Consider the following 25,043-nt stretch of genomic DNA (forward strand, 5'->3'; position numbering starts at 1 on the left):
TTTCACAAAGTATTTTATAAATTTATTAAATTCATTTATCTTTTAAAAATCAAAAATCTCACTTTATCATTTTGATAAATTGGAGAAAAATATCACAAGAGATTGTCGCACTTATGTAACATTTCTAGCATATTTTTGTGTAATTACCTCCAGGACATCAGAAGATGGTACAGTATTGTCTCTATAGTAGATTAACAATTTTCCCTTAAAATATATTCTCTGTTCAGTTCTCATGTAGTTGTTGCTGATAAGCTCAAGAGCAGCCCTAACCAAACACCTAGCATTCCAGCCAAGACCATCCCATCTTTTTGTATATCTTAGACTACATTGTTCATTATGGTAGAGTTTGATTTAAGGAGGATTTAGTTGTTATTTCTAGTACAACAAGTGACTACACAGAGGCTCCCTTGCTAGTTCATTAGAGCAAAAATATCCCTTCCAGAACATAAAAGTAGTTTAATTCTATGTGGTTGTTCAACCTGCTAGAAATAGCAGGTAAATCTCCTTCAAACCATATCCTACTATCTTAAAAAATGGATACATAGAATCATGTAGTCCAGGGTACACAATATCAGGGGTAAAATGAGAGAGTCATGTTAGAAATGCCTGTGATTATCATTTGTTGGATCAATGCTGATTTAAGACCAAACAAAAATATAACTCAATTTGATGTGACTACTTTCATTCCCTCCAACAATCATACACAAAAGCACCCTTCAAATGTCGGGTAATATGCTGTACTTGTGAAGAACCAAGTGAAATCGTAGTCATGGCCGATGCCAGTGTCACCTAAAAAGCACCTTTTATGCTCTCAGAGTAGTTGGTGTTAGGAAGGGCATCCAGCTGTAGAAACCTTGCCAAATCAGATTGGAGCCTGGTGCAGCCTCCCAGCTTGCCAGTCGTCAGTCAAACCATCCAACCCATGCCAGCAGTGAAAGCGGATGTTCAACGACGATGATGATGATTTTCCCATCAAAATGATTTATTATTATTTTGTTCAATAATTATATATTTATGACATGTTTGCTACATATTTCACAATCACTTCAGTGTGATCCATTTTTGAAATTACGCACCACAAATTTCTCAATGGGAGTCTTTTTCTCCAGCATGTTTAGAACTATGTTTGCTCCAAAGAGAACATTTCAAGAGAATGTTTTTTACAAACTTAACCATGCTATGGATTTTCTATTTCATGTTGGTCCATTGCTGATAAAATATCAAATATCCTATGTTTCACTTCTACACACATTTCAAGATATACTTTTCAGTACAAACTAGTTGAATTAGAATTCCAAACTTTACTATAGATCTATGGCTGTACACATGTATCAACTGTTAGAGCCTCCACCTGGTTGCACAACTGCTTGAAATTGCAGCCAAATTTCCCTCAAATTAAACTCCACCATCATAAATATAGGATACATTATATATAATGTAGTCCAAGATAACTCTAAAAAGATGAGGTGGGTATGATTGGAATATTTTTGATAATACATTTACTAAATCAAAGGTTGATTAGGAACTAAAGAACACCATTAAGTCTACTAGATAACCCCAAACCTTATCATGTCATATTTTCTCTAACGTATGAATGATTTAAGAAACCCTTCTATCACTACTGTGTGACAATGTTCAAACATAGGTTCATAACAAGGATTTCTGTTTAGTATGAATCAGTTTGTGTTTTGTCACCAGACCTTTATTTGAAAATGCTTTCCCACAGATATCACAGTCGAATGGTTTCTCCCCTGTGTGAACAACTTTATGGATCCTTACAGTGTTCTTCCGAGCAAAGGCTTTCCCACAGATATCACACTGGAAAGGTCTCTCTCCACTGTGAGTGACTTTATGACTAATTACTTCACTCTTTCTAGCAAATGTCTTATCACAGATATCACAGTCAAATGGTTTCTCTCCGGTATGAATCACTTTATGCAAACGTAAATAACCACTCTGTGAGAATGATTTACCACAAATCGCACAGTGGTATGGTTTCTCTCCTGTGTGAACCACTTTATGTTTCGTTAGATGACCATTACTCGCAAATGTTTTACCACAAATATCACAGTGGTATGGTTTCTCTCCTGTGTGAACCATTTGGTGTTTTCTTAAATTACCTTTACATGAGAATGTTTTACCACATGTTTCACAGTGATATGGCTTTTCTCCAGTGTGAACCATTTCATGTCTAGTGACATCATTTTTTCTAGAGAATGTTTTACCACAAACATCACAGTGAAATTGACTCTCTTCTGTATGAATTATTTTATGGATGGCTAAACTACTATTGGATGAAAACCTCTTATTACAAATAATACATTGGTAAGGTTTGTCTCCTGTGTGAACCACTTTATGCCGGGTTATTTGACCCCTTCTGGGGAATGCTTTACCACAGATTTCACAGTTGAACGGACGTTCCCCTGTATGGACCATTCTATGAATACGTAAGTTACTATTAGATATAAATGCTTTTCCACAAACCTCACAAGTGAATGGCTTTTCCCCAGTATGAATCATTTTATGTTTCTTTAAGTTGGTATTAGACATAAATGTATTATCACAAATTTCACAACGGTATGGTTTCTGTCTCATATGTGCAACTTTATGTGCATTCAATTGCCAATTACGTAAGAATTTTTTACTACAAATCTCACACTGGAATGGTCTTTCTCCTGTGTGAACAACTTTATGCCTGGATACATCACCTTTGTTTGTGAATACTTTACCACATATTTCACAGCTGAATGGCTTTTCTCCAGTATGAATCATTTTATGCTTTCGCAAGTTGCAATTAAATGTGAATGACTTGCCACACACTCCACAGTGGTGTGGTTTTGCATCAGTGTGGGATTGCTTGTGCTTATTCAAGTGCCAAGAGCTTAGAAAGTTTTTACTACAAATTTCACAGTGGTGGATTGGTTCTTCTGTAAGAATCATTTTGCCTTCCATCAAGCTACTATTTTCCCACTTTGAAGACCTAAATTAAGTAGGATAATTATTGTTGGTGAATATATCTTCCAGAAAGAAAAAGAATCTCTTTCACAGCTCCCTTGAAGGATTTTTTAGAATTCTCAAGGGAGCTCTTTTTAGTTTTAAATCAGGAAATGACATCTTTGCATAGAAATCCTCTTTTCATGATGCAAACATTTTTCTGAAATACAAATAGAAACCAACCTTAATATAGGGTTTATGATAAGTAAAATAACATTAAAAATTAATAGCAAGGATATCATTTTAAATCTTGACTCTTTGCAACATATATGAAACATAAAGACAAACAAACTTCAGTGGATTATCACACTTTAAAATGACAATGATGATAATGTTCTCAACTTCTGATCAGATCATCAGCCATTATATTTTGACAGTAAACAAAGTTAAGCTATGAATATATAAACACCAATATTATACCCAGTACATAGGGTGGTAAGTGGACAGAATTATAAGCATGCTGGGCTTAGTGACGTTTTGCCTGTCTTTATGTTCCGAGTTCAAATCCTGCCAAGGTTGATTTGCCTTCCATCCCTTCAGAGTTGATAAAATACCAGTTGAGTGCTGGGGTTGGTGTAAATGACTTACCCCAAACTTGCTGGCTTTGTGCTAAAATTTGAAACCAATGCCCAGTACAAATTCCTAAAAACAGTCTCCTGATCCAAGTATAGAACAATGGATGTCAATCAATGTGTATGTATACATATATTTTGTTAGTTTTTTTTACCATTGTTCCTCCATGCTAGTATGAGTTACAGAAGCATTATTTTAGTCTTCCTGTCACTAACTCTCTACACATCCCACCACCATGTAGTACTGCTGTTTGTATACAAGCATTGTACAATTTAACACACACATTTAAAGATACAAACAAGAGGAAAGGGTACCCAATATGTACAATAAGAGTCAAGAAAATGACAGCATGAATTAATTAAAGAAATTTCGGAAATACGACAACAAACCCTCCACTAAAAGTAGTGATAGCCAGCAGTCTGAAGTTGGCAAAAATATAATTTTTTGCTTTCTTCTAAGCAAAGCCTTAAATTTTGGTGGGAGAGTGCTAGTCAATTACACTGACCCCAGTGCTCAACTGGTACTTGTTTTATCGACTGAAAAGGCGAAGTGAAACTGGGCAGAATTTGGACCAGAGCGTAAAGACAGACGAAACGAGGCTAAACATTTTGTCTGATGAGCTAACAATTCTGCCAGCTCGCTTAAGACAACAGCTTGATGAGACTTGCTTTTAAGGAAAGTTATTAGCACACTGGACGAAGAAATGTTTAAACTTGTATACAGTACTAGTGATGCAGCATCTGTAACATGCAGAGAGTTAGTTGGTGACCTGATATTAAAATGGTACCAATACAAAGTGAAATAATAGAAAATGTACAATAGACCTCAAAACTTTTCCCAATACTCAGAGAACTCACATATGAGAAACCTAAGAAGCTGTCTTTACTCAACGTTTTATTCATTTATTTGTTTTTAAGATGATGAATGGACCCTACGACAAAGAAGTTAGTGAAGATATATTTGTGAATAGGGAAGAAACGACACTGAGTGGCTATGGTAAAATTTACAAGCAACAAGTGCGACTGAACATAGAAAACAAATCGTGATGAGTATTCGAAACAGCCTTCAGGAAGGTGCGGTAAATCAATGGAAGAAGATTGGAGCATATCTAGAAAAACAAAGCAAAAATTTAACCAGAAGACAGATACAGTCAAATAAACCACCAACAAATGTAGATCTTGTGTCGTTAGCGTAAAGCAAGTCTACAACCGAAATCGCCGATGAAGTACTCTCGATTGGAGCTGACCTGGGACTAAATAACAATATCCTACATTTGTCAGTTATTGGTAGGAACATTTAATTTGTATCGTTTCTAACCATTCATTTTCATATTACCATATTTTAAACAAGTTCTTTATTGAGATTTCGTTTTACTTTTAATCTTATAATTAATCAACAGAGTTTGAGGGAGATTTGGCTGATATTTCTCGCAGTTCGAGTGAACACAGAGAAACTAGCTCGATAGTTACGTATATAATTATAACACTAAAATATATATATATTTACGACCACTTATTATTGATGACAATAATGAGCCTTAAATATATTTATATTTATATATATAGTTACGTATATAATTATAACACTAAAATATATATACGTATATAACACAAAAATCTTTAAAAAAACACACCTTCAATAAACCTTGGCTACTGTAAAAAAACACCTTTACATAAATCATGAAACAGATGTCAACAATAAAACACTTGTTAAACCACAGCAACAGATTACAAGACACTCGAAGTTAACTTACCTCAACAAACCGCTCTTCTCTGTCTTATCTTCTTCCTTTCTCTTCTCCTTAAACACTCTACATAGTTAAACAACAACATATCCTTTGTGCTCCAACTTCATGAATCGTCACTGCCGACGCTACACAGTATTTACATGTGTACACTGGATGCACCACACGAAATCAACAGAAATTTGAACGGCATGTTATGGCTGACCGGAAGTATAGAATATACTAATCGATATTAACGCTTTCAGCAAGTGGCACTGTGTAAGTCTCTTGATCTGCAGGAAATAACAACCAAATTTCCCTAAGAACAATAATAATAAATGGAAAGGTGGAAAGACATACAGAAAAAATGAGATCGTCATTGTTATAATGTCCGCGTTAGTAGATTTTCTCAATCGGGAGACACGTTCACCCTCACACACACGCTCTCTCTCTCTCTCACACACACATACCACTTTCAGTTTCACGAACTGTAAGTTTGTACGTTATTCATTTACTATCGGTTTGTTTCTCTGTCGTGTGTTCTGTTCCTTCCATTTATCTTATTTTTATTTTTATTGATTTTATTCATTTTTATCTTAACACTTCTCCAGTTCTTCATCTCCCCCGCTTCCTCTTATATAAGCCAGGGTTGACAGGACTTTAGTCAGTTTTTAAATACAGTGGATTACCTAAAACTACCCATAATATGGTGGGTAAGAGGTCGTTCATTGACGAGAATGACCATACAATTACATATGCGCTTCCGTACATTTTCTATATTAAACAGTTAACGGCAAGAGAATATGGAAGTTTATATTAACATGTACAAAATGTATTTATTCTTTTATACGTTTCAGCCCTAAGGCTGTGGCCATGCTGGAGCACCGCCAGTGTAATCACCTTTTCAATGGCCAATTTTATATGATTGGCTTTTGGTGAAGGAGGTAGTTTGACACTGCTGCCCTTTTTTGAGTTTCCTGCCTTCATCTGAGGCTTTGGATAGTAGGAGGTCGAATTGTTTCATGAAAACATTTACTCCTACCCCAGATGTTTTGGCGAGGCGTAAATAGCTGTTGGCCCTTGGTCCTCACTCTAGACGGGGTAGTTGGGACCTTTGAAACAGTGTCGTGACGTCCTGTTCGAGGGCTGGTATAGCTCTCGATACCAAATTTATATTATGCCATAGAACATTTCTGTTAGGTTATATGTAGTTCTTAAAGGTTTACAATATAGAAGATATTCCTTTCTACTCTATGCACAAGGCCCGAAATTTTGGGGGAGGGGGACAGTCGATTAGATCGATCCCCAATACGCAACTGGTACTTAATTTATCGACCCCGAAAGGACGAAAGGCAAAGTCGACCTCGGCGGAATTTGAACTCAGAACGTAAAGACAGACGAAATACCGCTAAGCATTTCGTCCGACGTGTTAACGCTTCTGCCAGCTCGCCGCCTTACAATATAGAAGATATTGAATATGTTCTAGTTAAATTGGTTATGTGTATGTATCTAGTGATCTGGAAATAAAAGCAAGTAGATCAAACAATTAGATGGATGGATAAACGTATGTTGACATGTAAACACGAACATATATTTATGGAGCATATTATGTAAGGACAAGTAAAAGGAGACAAGGGCACATCTCTTGGAACAAGGTGACAAACGTCAGTATGGAATTTAGGTTGGCTCAGGTTCGGAGTTCAAATCGTCGATTCTTATAATCTTGGGTAAGATTTTCAAGAAACTTTGAATTACAATTTAGCGAGAAGCTTTGATAATCCTACTTTGATGTTAATCGTTGTAAGTTGTTTCACGCCAATTGATGCTGATTGGCTAGTAAACATTTACGTGGCTGACTGTTACATTCTCTCAAGAAACCGGCCATGCCTTTCATTGCAATATGGTTAGGCTGTGACTCCTAGCTGGAAATCCATGCGAGGTGATACGAATTGATGCGGAGATCAGCTACAGGTTGATATTAAGCTGATGTCTCCACATCTAGCTTTATTGAACTCATAGAGCATTACTTAGTGTCACCTGCACCAGCACAACAGTTCGGTACGTCAACACCACTTGAAAAACACCGCTGCCTTTTCAAAGCACATTAGAGATTGAGAGGCAAAGGAGATACTATTAGCGTTCATCGTAAGTTTTAGATAACTTTAAAGTCCTACGACTTTTACCTCACAGAAAAGCTAAACAATATCCGCACTCCTACAAAATCTTCAATGAAAAACACGATTTAACTTCAAAACTTCTAACCAGCAAAATACTTCCTTGAGAATTTCAAAGAAAGCCTTCCTTTGATGAATTGCAAACTACAATCAATAGTCTTTGCGATTCGGAGTCATCTTTTTCTTTCCAACAGAATGTAGATACTAAACAAGTGTATGAGACCATATACGTTTATAATATATATATACACAGACAAATGCCCATTATGTATGTATGTATGTATGTATGTATGTAGTACGTATGTATTATGTGCGCATGCATGCATGAGGGTGTGTTCACATATACGACGGTCAAAATATGTGTATGTTTGCACAGACCGGTCATACATTGCCATCTATTTGTCGTTACCATTTCAAACGAAGTTAGGTATACTCGTACTTATCCATCTTTTTTACAATGCAGTCTCTACGTTATTCTTAAAGTGTACTTGGGTGCTCTATCTGAACATGAGATGCAATAATCATAGATGGGACACTTTGGTCATATTTTACCTAGGCTTACACAATAACAATTACTCTTATGCAAGTGTGTGTGTGTAAGAGGGAGAGAGATTTTGTCGGCATCGTTTGTGAATTAGTTATTTGGGATCTATTTTAAAACGGGGGCACCAGTATTTTCTTAACGAAACACTTTGAAACTTGGGACACTGGTAGAATGTGTCATATAAAACATCTTTTACTCTTAGTCTTCTTAACAAAAAAATGTACATGAAACGTAAATGAAAACTGGTGCCCCCGTTCTAAAATAGATCCGTTATGTGCATTGATTGTAGGGTTCGGGGTGCTCTCCTTGTATTTGCATAAGACTCTTTCAATGTCTTCTCGTAACCTCCACTGCTGATAAATATCTTCGTTTTTTTTTTGTTTTTTTTTTTTACAAGGTTAAACTTTATGTATTTTTTTTCTGTTTCTGTTTTCAAGTTTTGAACTGTTCTAATTCTTTGACAGACTCTGCTAAGAAAATTAGGTAGTTGTGAATTTTCCTTGAGCAACTGAATAGTTCTGAATTTCTACGGAACTAGCAGAATTCCTGGCACTGTCCAGGCCAATTTCTTGAACGAAAGAACCATGACAATTCTATATAAATGTATTATTTGAAACACAGCGATTCTTTTTTCTTTTTTGTAAAAAAATTATTTCTGATAAAACATTATAGAGTGAAGGACTTCTTAGTTTTTAGTTTTCAAAATGAAACATAACAAACAGTAAAATGGAAAATAGTGTTTATTTTTGTATACTTCCACATTATTCATATTTGAAAAATTTTCTACTTTATTTTAATTGCAAAGTCTGATCAAATCCTCAAAATTAATCTTATGTAACACATCCACTTCTATACTTAGCAAAGATAAGGCATCCCGAATATCATTTTAGGAAGTTTAAAGAGATTTCTTTTGTGTCGTAAACTATTTACCATTTTTGTGGTGCATCCCAATTCCCTTGATGCCATAAGCATGTGCTTATTTTGCTAATGGTTAATCCAGCGCTGCTATTTACACATTGTTGCCTAAGTTTCTTCTGGACGCGCATCACGAAGTTTTGGTATTTCACAGTCGTCACTTCCGGTTTCTGTTGCAATATACTTTCATTTTTAAAGACAATTTACTTTCATTATTTTACAACGGTAAATTTCATGTAAACTCTAGTATGCACCCCATCCGACTTTGTTTCCTGATAACTTTTCGAAAAATAGGTATTTTTTAATGAAATTTTCTTCAAATAGCCTTCAGATGGTGTACATTACGATTATATCGGAATTTAATGTGAGAGAAAAAAAAAACGTGGGTGCGCATACATTCATACTCACACACATCACAATTTTTTTCATTTTGTTGGGATATATGTAATGTATTTGCGCCCACCACATTTCTTTTTCACATTAGATTCCAATATGATCAGAATTTACACCATCTGAAAGGTATTTTTAGAGAATTTCATTTAAAAAATCCATTTTTCTGAAAGATATGAGGAAACAAAATCAGTGGGGCACACTTGTGTAGGTATGCCAACTATACAGTACCCCATTGTTTTTTAAAGACGATAAATTCTATTGAAGAAACTTTGGTTGCTATGTCTAGCATTATGAGAGACGACGTCGAGGCTCCTTCGTTAGCTAAGATGATTTTTTTCAGTTTTAGCACGAGTTTGACAGTTAAAAATAAACATGTGTCTTAATGGGTGTGTCCTGTCTTACATGTGGTTAGTTTAGCCTGTACTTCCGGTGAACAGCAACATGCTGTATTTCAGATTGCCTCTGATTTGGTTAGTTTGAGCCCAAGACTTGCGTCAACAGATTGAGGACATATAAGGAGGGATATGAAAAGGATATGTTGTTGTTGTTGTTGTTTAATGAGACAAGAAATACAGAAGTTAAGACAGAGAAGATCGGTATGTAGAAGATAGCTTCTATGCAGTACGATTGAGTTAGATAGTTGCTGAAAGTTGCTGTTTAGCCCCAGGTCAGTGTTTTCCTGCAGACCTATGATCAATAACTGTGACAGTTATATCTTTTATATTGAGGGCCACAGTATCTGGCAGAATTTTTGGAAAAGCTGTCACTGCCACATAGGAGAGGAAAAAAAAAGCAAAGAATTGGGAGGGGTAGGAAATGTTTAAAATTTTCGAAATAAAAAAATCTTTCAGAAACGTAATTCCTGTTACACAAAACAAAAATCCACCGACCTCCCTACCCTTTTTCTTCCCTTTGGTGTAGTGATAGCTATTCCAAAACTCCACCGTTATCGACTGCGCTTGTCCTCTGGGGTGCTAAAAGAGAGAGATACGGTTGATATTTCTAGCAGGTCCACGTAGAGGCTCCTTCGTTGATCCTTGTTAAGCTCCAGGTTAACCGTGATTAAAAGTTTTCCAGTTATGACCGTAGCCTTCCTTTTTAAATATTGAAGTGTGTGATTTGGAGGAGATTTGGCTGGTATTTTTAACAAATATTTGTAATTACAGACGTATTTAATTGACACTTCGGTTACATTTTTAACGAGAGCTTCAACACTGCAAAACTTTTCTAAATCACATTCTATGATACTATCTTTAAAAAAAAATGGACACATTGAAGCATTTGGCCTTAGATTATGTCTGAATAAAAGACGAGATGTGGTGACGGCTAGAATGATTTTGATTATTTTGGTTTGCTCAATCCAGACTGACCTAGGGCTAAACAACAGCGGTCATATGTTTTAGTAGTGTGTTATGTGTAGAAAGACATTGTTTGGTGTTTAGTTAATTTACTGAGACATTGTTTATTATTAGTTGTTACCTGAAATAGAACAACAATGCAAATTAACAATTTTGTATGAGAGACTGTCTGGATGTACAGTTCTATTTCTTACGACGTCGAGGGTTTCAGTTGATCCGATCAACGGAACAGCCTGCTCGTGAAATTAACGTGCAAGTGGCTGAGCACTCCACAGACACGTAGTTCTAGGGGATATTCAGTGTGACAAGGCTGACCCTTTTGCATTACAGGCACAACAGAAACAGGAAGAAAGATTGAGAGAAAGTTGTGGTGAAAGAGTACAGCAGGGTTCGCCACCATCCCCTGCCGGAGCCTCGTGGAGCTTTAGGTGTTTTCGCTCAATAAATACTCACAATGCCCGGTCTGGGAATCGAAACCGCGATCCTATGACCGCGAGTCCGCTGCCCTAACCACTGGGCCATTGCGCCTCCACCGTTTTGGAACTACAGCTCTCATATATTACAGAGTTACAGCCATCATAGACAGAGACACAACAATCATGTATTTAAATTAAAACCTTATATTGGTTCTATTATACAAAATTTCTTATTTAAAAATACCTTTATTTTTAATTAAACCTTTTATAATAATTCTATGTAAGAAATTTTTGTTATGTTCCCAAACATAAGCTTAATAATGAAAACAATTTTCCTAAATTCCTCGAAACTCTTGATTATTTTCAAAATTAACTGAAGCACAAAAACTATGTTATAAATCAGAAGTTTTGTGTTTTCAGACAACAATACCTTATTTAATTTGAAAGTTTGAATGCTAACCACTGGTCAATGTTTGTTTTCTTCTTGTATTTCAGGTCATCTTACTGTGTTGATGAAATATATCTTGTGCTTCTGAAATACTCTCTCATAATGAGTGTTTTTAAATGCGGAACCTGTGGTTCATATTGAACACCTGAAATTGTGGTATATCCCTTTACAAACATCCTTGTTAAGCATAAACCACACACACACACACGCACACACACACACACGCACGCACACGCACACACACACACACTAGGTTATTCTATATTATTATGAGGAGAAATGTTCCTACTTATAAAACAAGCTTGGCAACAGGAATAGCACCTGGCTGTAAAAATCCTGTTTTAAATACTTCCTCTATCTAAGTCATGCTAGCATGGAAAAACAGTTATTAAGTGAACAAACAAATGATTATGAAGAGAAATTATTTATTGTAAATAGCAGCTTAATTAATAGCAAAATGGTTAAATCAATAGCAAGACCTTATCAATGTGACATTTGTGGCAAAGCATTTACCAAAAATAGTCATTTGACAGATCATAGACGTACCCACACAGGTGATAAACCATTCCATTGTGAATTTTGTGCCAAGTCTTTCCCTGTGCAAAGCAGTTTAATTAAGCATATATTGGTTCATACTGGAGAGAAGCAATACCATTGTGAAATTTGTGGCAAAGCATTCTCACAAAACAGTAACTTAAATAAGCATAAACTTATTCATACTGGTGAAAAACCCTATCAATGTGGAGTTTGTGGCAAATCATTTGCTGTTGAAAATTACTTAATTCAACACAAATTTATTCATACAAAAGAGAAACCATATCACTGTGGAATTTGTGGGAAATTATTTTCTCGTAAGAATTATTTATTAGTTCACAAGCTTGTTCACAAAGTTGTAAAACCTTTCCAGTGTCAAACTTGTGGAGAGAGCTTTTCTAAAGAAAAAGGTTTAATTCAACATGGAGTGATACACACTGGTGAGAAACCATTTCTGTGTGACATTTGTGGAAAGGCATTTTCTCAAAACAACTACCTATTAATTCATAAACGAATTCACCAGCCAGGGAAACCTTACTGTTGTGAATTTTGTGGAAAAGCCTTCACTGTCAATAAAAATCTAATCCAGCATAAAGTTGTTCATAGTGGAAATAAACCTTACCACTGTGAAATTTGTGGAAAAATATTTTCCCGAAAGAATGAGTTAACTGTTCACAAACGAGTTCATACTGGGGAAAAACCATACCATTGTGAAATTTGTGGAGAAGCTTTTGCTGAGATTGGTACTTTAATAAGACATAAACTGGTTCACACTGGAGAGAAATCATACTGCTGTGTCATTTGTGGTAAAGCATTTTCACTAAGAACTAACTTAAATAAACATAAACTGGTTCATACAGGAGAGAAACCTTTTCATTGTGAATTTTGTGGGAAATTATTTACTCAAAACAGTAACTTAATTATACATAAACGTATTCATACAGGTGAGAAGCCCTACCACTGTGATTTTTGTAGGAAAACCTTCTCTTCAAATGGAAACTTAAAAAGACACAAACTTGTTCACATGGAGAAAGATACAATAGCAAAGAATCTTAGCTAAGTCGCTTTTTGGATAGTTTCTTCATTAGATTGGTTCCTTAATCATTGAGAAATATTTTTGAAGTTTTACTTAATACATAACCAACTAAACAGAATTAGTGAATATTCTTAATGTTGCCTGTATTAATTGGCCATCCACATTCTGTAGCCTTTGAGTAAATAGAATCAATAATTCAGGGTATTGTTAAACTCTCTCGTTGACTGACAATGCTCTGAGATCAAATCTCACCAAGGTCATATCCCTTCAGTATTGATAAAAGATACCAATCTGGAGCAGTTGATTGGTGAAACCATAAGAACTTTAGTATTTGGTCCAGCTCTTTGCATTCTAAGTTCAAATTCAGCTATAGTATACTTGGGTGGTTGACTTAATCCATCACCCAGTTTAACACCAACACTTGGCATTTTGGGTGCTTTTTCACAGAATCTTTTCTGCTGCAAGCATTCAGACTGGGTCTTTTATTTGAGCATACAACGAATTGAAGGAATTCATTGCTATCTTTAGTCACTCTTTCTGGGTTGATAAAATAAAGCATCAGTAAGGTACTGGGTCGATGTAATGGACTAACCCAGTGGTTCTCAACCATTTATTTGCTTATGGACCCTCTTTGGTTCCTATTTTACTCCAGTGGACCCCCTCCGTAGCCATTCGATGTTTGAATAAAATATTATTATATTTTATAACTGAATATTAGGAGAGTCAAGACTATGGAAAAGGTCGCAAGACGCAACGAACATTTTAGGAAAATAAAAATAAGAAATAAGTGGAAATTTTACCGGTGAGTGTGTTAAATTATAAGGCACAAAAAGAAAATGACTCTCCCCAGACTCGACTGAATATTAGGAATTGTGTAAAAAAAGTTGTTGAAATATTTTGTGTATTATGGAAGTATAACCAATTTCATTTCACATGAATTTTAACAACAAAATCTTATATGGACCCCAATATGATCATACGAACTCCAGTTGAGAACCACTGGACGAACCCCTCCCCTAAATTTGCTGGCTTTGTGCCTAAATTTTGAAATATGGTCTAAGGGAAATAACTCTGAATTAGAAAGGACCATGAAACTATGTTAACAGTAGTTTTATTCGTGATATAAGCAGTTGTGGGTTTATATTTCTAAATGCATTTATAACAGTTGTTTCTAACAGGCACGAGGCCTGAAATTTGGGAGAAAGAATTATTCACTATCATAAAATATAAAGTTGAACTCAGAACGTAAAGGATTGAAAGAATATCACAAGCCATTTCTTCTGATACTAATGGTTCTGCCAATTTTCTTCTCATAAATGTATTTATAACACTGATCTTTGAGATGGACACAAAGCGTCATAATTTGTATGGAGGAAACACTCAATTATATTGTCACCAATACTTGACTGGTACTTACTTTATCAACCGTGGAAGAATGAAAAACAAAGTTACCACCAGAAGAATCCAACCTCAGAATATAACCAGCTACCACAAGTCTGTTACCTTGCCAATTCTGCCAATCCACTGCTCTTAAATTCAGTTCTCATAAGGTTTGCTAATACCAGCTCACACATTTTGGGAAAGGGTTTAGTTGATTTAACTGACATCAATACTTTACTGGTATTTATTTTACTGTCCTTAAATGAAATTTTTATAATAAACAAGAAGCAATTTATTACGCATGGATTTTTTTTTTATACTCTTTACTTATTTCAGTCATTTGACTGCGGCCATGCTGGAGCACCGCCTTTAGTCGAGCAAATCGACCCCTGGACTTATTTTTTGTAAGCCTAGTACTTATTCTATTGGTCTCTTTTGCCGAACTGCTAAGTGACGGGGACATGAACACACCAGCATCGGTTATCATGCAATGCTAGAGGGACAAACACAGACACACACATATATATATGTATATATATCTATATATATATATAGATTTATATACATATACACACATACATACGATGGGCTTCTTTCAGTTTCCATCTACCAAATCCACTCACAAGGCTTTGGTTGGCCTGAGGCTATAGTAGAAGACACTTGCCCAAGATGCCACGCAGTAGGACTGAACCCAGAACCGTGTGGTTGGTAAGCAAGCTACTTACCGCACAGCCACTCCTGCGCCTATATGCGTCATCTATGAAAAAACATTTTTTCCTGGTGTGTATTTAGCATCATAAAACCAAATTTGAACTCTATATATAGTTATAATGAACTGTTCGTGAGCTTGAAGACTTTCTTTTCATATGTAAATTGAAATATTTTTACATGCTTTGGAGAAAATGTTGCTATAACCCTTTTACTGTGGAAAACTCAAGAAGACGTTGACAATACAAATATTTCTTTTAAATATTTAAACCTTTTTGTATATGAAAATAAATGGCAAAGTTTTCATTGGTTAGCTTGATCTATACTACTAGTCAGCTGTAATGTTTCACTCAGGTTTTTGTAAATTTGTTGGGGACTAAATGTTTAACTAGATGCCTACAGACACACACACACACATTCGATATTTCAGCGACCGTATCCCCGCGATCTACTGTTCAAAGATGAGAAACACGAAACTGAGTAACAGTTAATGTTTTCAGTAAATATGATAAAAATTTATATCTCGTATTGGATACTTTCTTTTCTTCTCATTCGACTTTTTTTTCTTTTACTGAGATGGGATGCGCAAAATTTAAACACATACACAAACATAGGCACAGGCGTGGCTACATAATAAAAAGCTTGCTTCCCAAATATGTGTTTTTAGGTACAATCTCAATGCCTGGGGCCAACCAAACTTTGTAACAAGATTTGACAGACAGAAACTAAAAGAAGTCCGTCATATGTATGTGTTTGTGTTTCTCCCACATCACCGCTTGACAACCGGTGTTTGTTTGTTTACGTCCCCATAAATGAGCAGTTCTGCAAAAACAGTACCACGTTTAAAATAAATACCGGGATCGATTTGTTTGACTAAACCATTCAACGTAGTGCTCCAGAATGGCTGGAGTCCAATGATAAAAACAAATAAAGATATCATCATATATATATATGTAAGCCTAGTACTTATTCTATCGGTCTTTTTTGCCGAACCGCTAGGTTACGGGGATGTAAACACACTAGCATCGGTTGTCAAGCGATGTTGGGGGGACAAACACAAACATACATATATATATACCTATATACGACGAGTTTCTTTCAGTTTCCGTCTACCAAATCCACTCACAAGGCTTTGGTCGGCCTGAGGCTATAGTAGAAGACACTTGCCCAAGGTGCCACGCAGTGGGACTGGACCCGGAACCATGTGGTTGGTAAGCAAGCTACTTACCACACAGCCACATTGATAGAAAAGACAAGAAAAGAAAGAGACCTCGATATTATGTAAATAGAGGAATTTATCTGTAAATAATTGTCATATATATATATATATATATATACTGGTCTTACAAAAAAACAATGTCAGGCACTATCATGCTATTAGCTGTCAGAAGTGAAAGTGCTCACTGCTAGTGAAGTATCTGTCTGTCTGCCTGCATGCCTGTTGCTGGCCTGTCGATTCTTTGGCTACTGACAGCTAATTCCATGACTGGCCGGAGCGAGCTATATGTCTGTCTGTCTCTCTCTATCTATCTATTACTCGAAAGTTCGCGCGTCCGCGCTAGCTAGTCGTGAGTAGAAAACACAAATTTAATATAAAAACACATTTCCTGAAATTGCAAATTATTTAAAATATAAAAATATAATTTTCAACAGAGAGAATTTATCAAAATAGAAAACAATGAAGTTTGAAGTTAAAAAATAATAGGATCGACCACTCACGACTAGCTAGCGCGGACGCGCGAACATTCGAGTAATAGATAGATAGAGAGAGAGAGACAGACATATAGCTCGCTCCGGCCAGTCAGTAGTCAAAGAATCGACAGGCCAGCAACAGGCAGGCAGACAGACAGACAGATACTTCACTAGCAGTGAGCACTTTCACTTCTGACAGCTAATAGCATGATAGTGCCCAATGTCAGATTCTCAACGCCCCTGTTATTTGAATGATTTTTAAAAACAACGAAGTATTAAGAGACACAAATTAAAAGGAAGTAGAAAAAGTTGAAGAAAGAAAAGTAAATTCAACATTTGTCTGTTTACTAATATTTCATAGATTAGTTTAGTCTGTACTTCCTGTTCGCCGTCGCCATAGTCTGGTGTATTTAGTTTTCTGTTTAGGTTTCTTGCTTAACTCCAGTATTGGATATTTAAATATTGGATAGTAACAGTTGATAAGGGACTTTTAAAGAAGGTAAAGATGTGAACTATCCTGCCCTATTTAATTATATTGCTTAAGGAAATCCAAGAGAAAGCAGACAAGAGGGACGAGAGCATTGTGTTGAGGAATAACTTGTTTATTTTCAACGAGTTGAAAGGTTAAAAGCATAGGGAGTCAACGAACGAAAAATAACTATTTTAATTAATGACTCATATTTACTATGTATTCTTATTGTCACTGAATTATGTCATGACAAATGATGAAAAATTACGGGTTATGAAAAGTTTACAACAAATTAATTGACCTTTATATATATATAACTATATACATATATAATCAAAGATAATTTTTTTATATGCTTTTGACTGAAAAATGAACGTGTTTATATATATATAAGAAGATCTGAAGAAGGAATTGTAATTCCGAAATATCATCGGACTATAGATAACCAATTACAACAGGTATATAGTCCATTTTTTGTTCTATAGTGCATTGTTGTACCATTCTAACCTTTTTATTCTTTACAAACAATACACAATGCTTCAAGCGAACTACAATACTCTCCTATATATATATATATATATATATATATATGGGGCGGGGGACTAGCTTTTCTTTCAAACGTACGACAGGGTCTAGTATGTTACCGTTATATGCGCGTGTAAAGTAGGATTCGGTAGTTGGTTTATCACAAAACCTTCGGTTTGTTTTTGTTCACTCCCATATTGGTTCCTGACTGATCGAACCCGTGATCAAAGGTGTTTCAAGTATAATTATTCTAGTACTCTAGCGTGTCCCTCTTTTCAAGACACCGGAGTTTAAGTTAAAGCACATTTGACTGCTGTTTCTAGTAGGTCATACGGTAACATTGGTGGTCCCTTCTTTCTTTCGGCTTCAATTTATGGGAAGATGATATGAAAATAAGATTTCACATGTTTATGCTTTCGTTTTATCTATATACTTCCTCATCCAGCTGTTAATATTTTACTCGTTCTCTGCACATTCTGCGTTCTAATTCCACCAAGATCGACTTTGCCTTTCATCTTTTGCGGAAAGATAAAATAAGTACCAGTTGAACACTGGGGTTGATGTAATAGACTTATCCACCCCTCCCTCGCAATTGCTGGCCTTCTACCGAAATTTGAAATGAATATTTTACACGCCTCCCATTCAAGACATGCTCAGGCCAACGTCCTTCTGTCTGGTTGCTCAGCTTGCTAGAAATAGCAGACAAATCTCCATCAGCTTACCTTCTTCCGACTTAAAAAACGAAGCCCGCATAATATAATACTAGATATAATTAAGAAAGGGCTAGGTAGTCATGGTTGGAAACCTTTTGATTGTAAATTTACTCAAACAACATAGGAGCGAAGTAGGCGTTTAGTGATATTATGTTGTTGTTGTTGTTGGCACTCCGTCGCTTACGACGTCGAGGGTTCCAGTTGATCCGATCAACGGAACAGCCTGCTAGTGAAATTAACGTGCAAGTGGCTGAGCACTCCACAGACACGTGTACCCTTAACGTAGTTCTCTGGGATATTCAGCATGACACAGTGTGACAAGGCTGACCCTTTGAATTACAGTCACAACAGAAACAGGAAGTAAGAGTGAGAGAAAGTTGTGGTGAAAGTAGAGCAGGGTTCGCCACCATCCCCTGCTGGAGCCTCATGGAGCTTTAGGTGTTTTTGCTCAATAAATTGTTTCAGAAAATAATAATGGCAGACCTTCAGCTTACTCAAGAAATGAAGAGGCATGCTGTTATTGTGGTTATAAAGGCTGAGCATAGCGATTTAGAAATATTTCAAGTTTTAAAAGTTGCCAGATCTTTTGTCTGAAAGGTTTGTAAGGCGCTAGAGACTGAAGATGGAAACATATCACCAGTATCAAAGCATAAAAAGTATTCTAAACACTCTGAGATCATCAGAATACCTGAATTTATCCAGCAAGTTCAACAGACCATTGATTACAATCCCAGAAAGTCCATGAGGTCAATTGCAAAAGATCTCCATGTGTCAGAAGGAACAGTCAGATATGTCTTATATGATGAGGAAAGGTCATTTTGTCAGAAAAATGATTTGATTTGGTTTTTCTCAAATGAGAAAAACTTTGAGCAAGATCAAAAAGTTAACAGAAGAAATGACAGATGGTTATGTGCGGACACCTCTAAAGTTCCAAGTGTTATGCATACAAAATTTCCTGCAACTGTCATGGTTTTAAGGGTTGTCAGCAATAAAAGACATGTGATGCCTCCTTACTTCTTTCCACAAGGCCTTAGAATTAACACTGCCACCTATATTGAGGCCCTGGATAGACAGTGTATGCAATGGAAGGCCATATGTGTTTCAGTAAGACTCTGTACTATCACACATGGCTCTAGTAATACAGGAATGGATGGCTGGAAATTTTCATGATTGCATAACCCCAAATATTAAGGGTTATTTAACCTCCCAACTCCCCAGATCTCAATCCATTGGACTATTACATGCAGGGCGTTGATGAGAGAGAGGTCAATGAACACGCCCATAACACCGAAGATTCTTTGAAAGCTGCCATAGTCAGTAATGTCCAAAATGAAGCAGGACCACTTGATTCGAGCATGGAGATGATTTAGATCTCATATAGAAGCAGTAGTTGAAGCTGAAGATGGCTTTATTGAATAACATTATAGAAAAGAAGGTTTATTCTTATCCTCACAACAATTTTTGATAATAAAATTATGTATTATTGTTTATCTGTTTTTTATAAACATGAATCTGTCCTCCAATATCTTACACACCCTTTACATTATCCATGAATTTTCATTTGCAAAACTTTTTCATTAATCATTAAAATTAAGATTATCCAAGTCAGTGAAGGAGCTGCAAAGTGGTTGCTTTGTCTGTTAGAAATAGCAGCCAAATCTCCCTCACATTACACTTTATCATCTCAAAAACAGAAGAAGAAAAAAATACAGCAGCCAGTTTGTATGCCTTGGTCATTATATCGTAGACTTGCTCAATCTCAGCTGGGTTGTGACTAAAAAATAATGACAACAGTACCCTATTTTCCACAAGAAACTGCCAAAATTTTGAAGATAATATAGTTTGTAATGTCAGCTATATTGCTCTGATAAGCTTTATTGTGAAAAACGTTGAGAAGAAACATGTTACGTGAGGCATTAGTCTTGTAGGATGTGTGAGGGCCTTCTTTCTTTGCTCAATGTTGATCATGCATCTGCAGATATATGTGCAGGCCTGAGCAAGATTTTTTTTTTTTAGAAAGACTAGCAGTTGCCCGTTTATCTTTTGCAAGCCTCACTCCCTGACTTGTTACACCGGTGCAGCCAATAGTCTAATAAAGACTCTATGTACTCAAATCATGCGAGGCTACATCACAAACACATATCTGTGAACTTAAATATATTGCATGTACCACATAACTGCTTTGCTAATCTACACCCCATTGTTATTTACTAAGAATTATTTTATTTAATTTCAGGTCTGTGTTGTGAAAAGTGGAATTCTACCAGATATCACCATTATTAGCTAAAATAACCAGTGTGTGATATTTAGTTCAGTTACCTGAGAGTAACAATGTTATGATTAATATTAGGGAAAAGTCTTTATATCACAAACATGTCTTGAATTGACAAACATTACTTCATTGAAACAAACATTTGATCAATGGGACATTTCTGGAAATATGTTCCAAATTCTACATCTAATTCAGAAATAGCAGTCAATTCTACTGCATATCATCATACCATGTCATCTTAAAAAACCCCAAACAAAGGACACGTTGGACAATATAGTCCTGTATATATAAGGACACACTGGACAATATAGTCCAAGAAAAGATGGAAGGGTTATGGCTCAGCCATTTGGTTATGGGACTGCTTGCTCAATCAGGGTTGACTTGGAGCTGAACAACATCTATAGAAAATAAATTCTACTGTTAAGTTTATTGAAGTAATTTTTATTTGGCAAGAGATTTGTTTTATAAGAAAAGTGTTCATAGGAAAAAATAAAAACATTATTGATTGGAATATATAAAAATGGAGGAGAAACCTCATATATGTGATGTTTGTGGGAAAATATTCACCCATGAAGATCACTTAACAATTCATGTTCGTATTCACACTGGTGAAAAACCTTACCCCTGTGATATTTGTGGGAAAGCTTTTTCTTGTAACAGTTACTTATCTCATCATAAACGTATTCATAAAGAAAAGGTACACCACTGTGAAATTTGTAGGAAATCATTTTCTCGTAACAGTGAACTAATTTATCATATACGTGTTCACACAAGAGAGAAACCGTATGAGTGCGATATCTGTGGGAAAGCATTTTCACGTAACAATAAATTATCTGATCATAAACGCGTTCACACTGGAGAAAAACCATACCAGTGTGAAATTTGTGGGAAAGCATTTTCTCAGAAGAGTGCATTAACAAATCATACTTATAGTCACACAGGAGAAAAACCTTATCAGTGTGGGGTCTGTGGGAAAACATTATCTTCCAGCAGCACCTTATCATGTCATAAACGTCTTCACAAAGAAAAACGATTCAGCTGCCAAATTTGTGATAGAAAGTTTTCTCGTAACAGTGAATTAATTTATCACATACGTGTTCACACTGGGGAGAAACCATATACATGTGAAATCTGTGGGAAAGCATTTTTGCGAAACACCAAATTATCAGTTCATAAGCGTGTTCACACTGGTGAAAAACCATACCATTGTGAAATTTGTGGGCAAACATTTGCTTGGGATAGTCAATTAAAAGTTCACAAACATACCCATACAGGAGAAAAACCATACAAATGTCAAACCTGTGGGAAAGGGTTTTCCTGCAGTAGTGGCTTATCAGATCATAAACGTGTTCACTCTGGAGAAAAACCATATAGCTGTGAATTTTGTGGGAAAGCATTTCCTCGAAATAGTGCATTAACAGATCATAGACGTATCCATACTGGTGAAAAGCCCTACCACTGTGAAATCTGTGGTAAATCATTTTCCAGTAGCAGCAGTTTGTCAGGGCATAGCCATATTCATTCTGGTAAAAAATCATTCCAATGTGATATTTGTGAGAAAGGGTTTTCAAGAAACAGAAATTTATTATCTCATTATCGTGTTCACATAGAGTGATAATCTAATATGAAGTTTGTGATATTATCCCTCAATATCCAATTTATTTTGGACTGAAGACAAATGAAACTGGCATTTTTTCAGGTATTTTCTCAAAATTATTTCTTCTAATATATTTTTATATTCAAAGATTATTGTTTCTAAAAATGACAGAGACACATAAAAATATTTAAATTAGGAAAAAATTCTATGACAGTTGTAGTATTTTTTGTTGTTACAATCAACCAGTTGTAACAATAAAACAAATATGTTATGTACTATTTTTCATCATTGTTAAATTGTTTAAATCCTTTTCTCTGTGTGTGTGAATGTATATTGATATATGATGCATATTTGTATATGCAGGCTTGACACTGCGATAAGACGTTTGTTTCCCAACCACATGGTCTCTGTTTCAGTCCCACTGCATGATACTTTGGTCAAGTACCTACTATAGGCCCTCTCTGACCAAAGCTTTGTGAATGAATTTGATAGAAACAATGAAGCCTGTTGTGTATATATATATATATATATATATATATGTATGTGTGTGTGTGTGTTACTGTCTTCTTGCCTTCACTTCATGTAGTAGTTGTAAATGAATATCACCATCATGTAAGTGGTGTCGTTCATTTCCAACCGTCTGTGAAAGTAATGTCTGGTAATGGGAAATATTACCTCACTTGGAAACCGGTAAGGGTTGGTGACAGGAAGAACATCCTGCTGTGGAAAACAAACTCCATCCAACCCATGCAAGCATGGGATATTAAATGATAATATGTATGTGAGTCTGTATAGTTGCAGGTTTTATTTTCTCATTTCTAAATATAGCCACTGGAGAAATAATATATTGAAAATATTGGAACATCACAATAGACATATTTCAACCAAGTGGAGTTTGTATGTCTAGGTTTATTTCTATATAGTGAGGCACAGGCATACTTCTGTGTTGTAAGAAGTTCACTTCTCAACCACATAGTTTTGTGTTCAGTTCCTCCACATGATACCTTGGACAGGTGTCTTTTAGTATAGCCTCAGATTGACCAAAGCCTTGTGAGTAGATTTGATAGACAGATGTGTGTGTGTGTATATGTATGGTGAGTAGATTTGAAAGACGTGTGTGTGTATATGTATGGTGAGTAGATTTGAAAGACGTTTGTGTGTGTGTATACATACATACACACATATATATATGTATGTTTGTGTATTTGTGTGTGCATATGTTTGTGTCTCCTTGTCTTGACATCATGTGATAGTTGTAAACAAATGTCACTGTCAAAGAATCCATGTCCTTTGTTTCCTATCATCTGGCTGTTGAAAGCCTGCCTCAGCAAATTCTGTTTGATCCATGCAAGCGTAGAAAAGTAGATGCTAAAACAATGATGATATAAAACTGCTGTTATTATTAAAACACCAGCTGAAACTCTTGGACTATGTAAACATGCTTATCTCCAAACACTTGATCCATTCATTCTGCTTGTGTATTTGTATATTATGCATTTCAAACCACATTTATCAAAGTATATTTTCATTCTAAAATTATATTTTATAAAGAGATGAAATTAAAAATCATTTTTACAGCAAAATGTTTTCTCTATTTTATTTAAATTAAAAAAGAATATATTATTCACAATATTTGCACATCTTAGTCACAGAGCCACAAATTTGAGAGAGATCATTGTCAGTTTTTGACAGGTATTTGTTTTATTAATTATAGAAGAATAAAGACAGTCACTTTAGATGAGTTTTTAACTCAATACGTAAATGGATGCACCAAATACCACAAGATATTTTTTTCCAACACATCTGATTTTTCTCATTTACTGCTGTGACATTTGCAGCATCTTGGTGTAGCCTTTGCCATTTCTTCCTCTTCCACTTGGCTTGCTTCACTTTTCACCCTTCATATACATAACATTCTTCTCTCTTCTACATTACAGCTAAAATCTGTTACCCATTTTATTTTATTTTTCAGCTCACTTGTACACCATTGTTTATTTGCACTAACACCACACATCTAAGGGAGGTTACTCACCTCACTTCTCTGTCTTCTCATACCCTATGTATTCAGTGTTCATGTTTCATGATCATGCAATAGCACACTTCATACATAGTGTTATACAATGTTCTCCACTCAGAGAGAAAAACATTTTGTTGCCAACAAAGATAATAGCTAACTGAAATTTTCCCATTCCATTATTACTCTACCTCCTATGCTTCCATTATACTTTGGGCTGTTGTTGACTAAGTTACCTTCTGGACAGTTGAACGATTGCATGTCATGGGTACTCGTATGCATCTGTTGCAAATATAGTCCTTCTCTGCCTGTCAGCTTGAGATTCCATTGCAACTTATAAGTTTCTTTGAAAGACAGCAATTTTATGATGGTTAACTTAATTCATACGTTCTCCGGCATTTTAAACAGAAAGTACTTTGTGCCTGTCCATGATCTCTCCTCCAACATATCCTAACCATGAAGGTGTTGAATGAAGTCTACTACAAAGAAAGAAAAAATTCTCCTCTTATCTAAGCAGCAATTTTAGAATGTATTTCCAAACTCACAGAACTTGTATGAAATTAAA

General features: G+C 35.6%; 2 protein-coding genes across 10 annotated transcripts; one reads left to right on the forward strand and one right to left on the reverse strand.

Moving 5' to 3' along the window:
- On the reverse strand, positions 1-5,459 carry LOC106879542 (uncharacterized). Of its 2 annotated transcripts, none has more exons than XM_014929175.3 (2): positions 5,321-5,459; positions 1-3,154 (listed from the first exon to the last, which is right to left on the reverse strand). In XM_014929175.3, the coding sequence occupies exon 2, from the start codon at positions 2,950-2,952 to the stop codon at positions 1,648-1,650; it is 1,305 nt and encodes a 434-aa protein (XP_014784661.2). In that variant the 5' UTR covers positions 2,953-3,154; positions 5,321-5,459; the 3' UTR covers positions 1-1,647. The 2 variants fall into 2 exon arrangements, with proteins under 2 accessions (XP_014784661.2, XP_089209684.1); XM_089353558.1 differs by lacking the exon at positions 5,321-5,459 and adding an exon at positions 5,201-5,305.
- Positions 3,794-24,047, forward strand: LOC106879557 (uncharacterized). Of its 8 annotated transcripts, none has more exons than XM_089353564.1 (3): positions 5,653-5,780; positions 11,586-11,694; positions 20,832-24,047. In XM_089353564.1, the coding sequence occupies exon 3, from the start codon at positions 21,388-21,390 to the stop codon at positions 22,480-22,482; it is 1,095 nt and encodes a 364-aa protein (XP_089209690.1). In that variant the 5' UTR covers positions 5,653-5,780; positions 11,586-11,694; positions 20,832-21,387; the 3' UTR covers positions 22,483-24,047. The 8 variants fall into 8 exon arrangements, with proteins under 8 accessions (XP_089209688.1, XP_089209689.1, XP_089209685.1 ...); XM_089353565.1 differs by lacking the exon at positions 5,653-5,780 and adding an exon at positions 9,406-9,912; XM_089353562.1 differs by lacking the exons at positions 5,653-5,780; positions 20,832-24,047 and adding an exon at positions 3,794-4,853 and having other exon boundaries at positions 11,586-17,784.
- Positions 24,048-25,043: the final 996 nt, after the last annotated feature.

Source organism: Octopus bimaculoides, chromosome 6, assembly GCF_046866305.1.
Source record: "Octopus bimaculoides isolate indiv1 chromosome 6, ASM4686630v1, whole genome shotgun sequence".
Classification (NCBI taxonomy): Eukaryota; Metazoa; Mollusca; class Cephalopoda; order Octopoda; family Octopodidae; genus Octopus; species Octopus bimaculoides.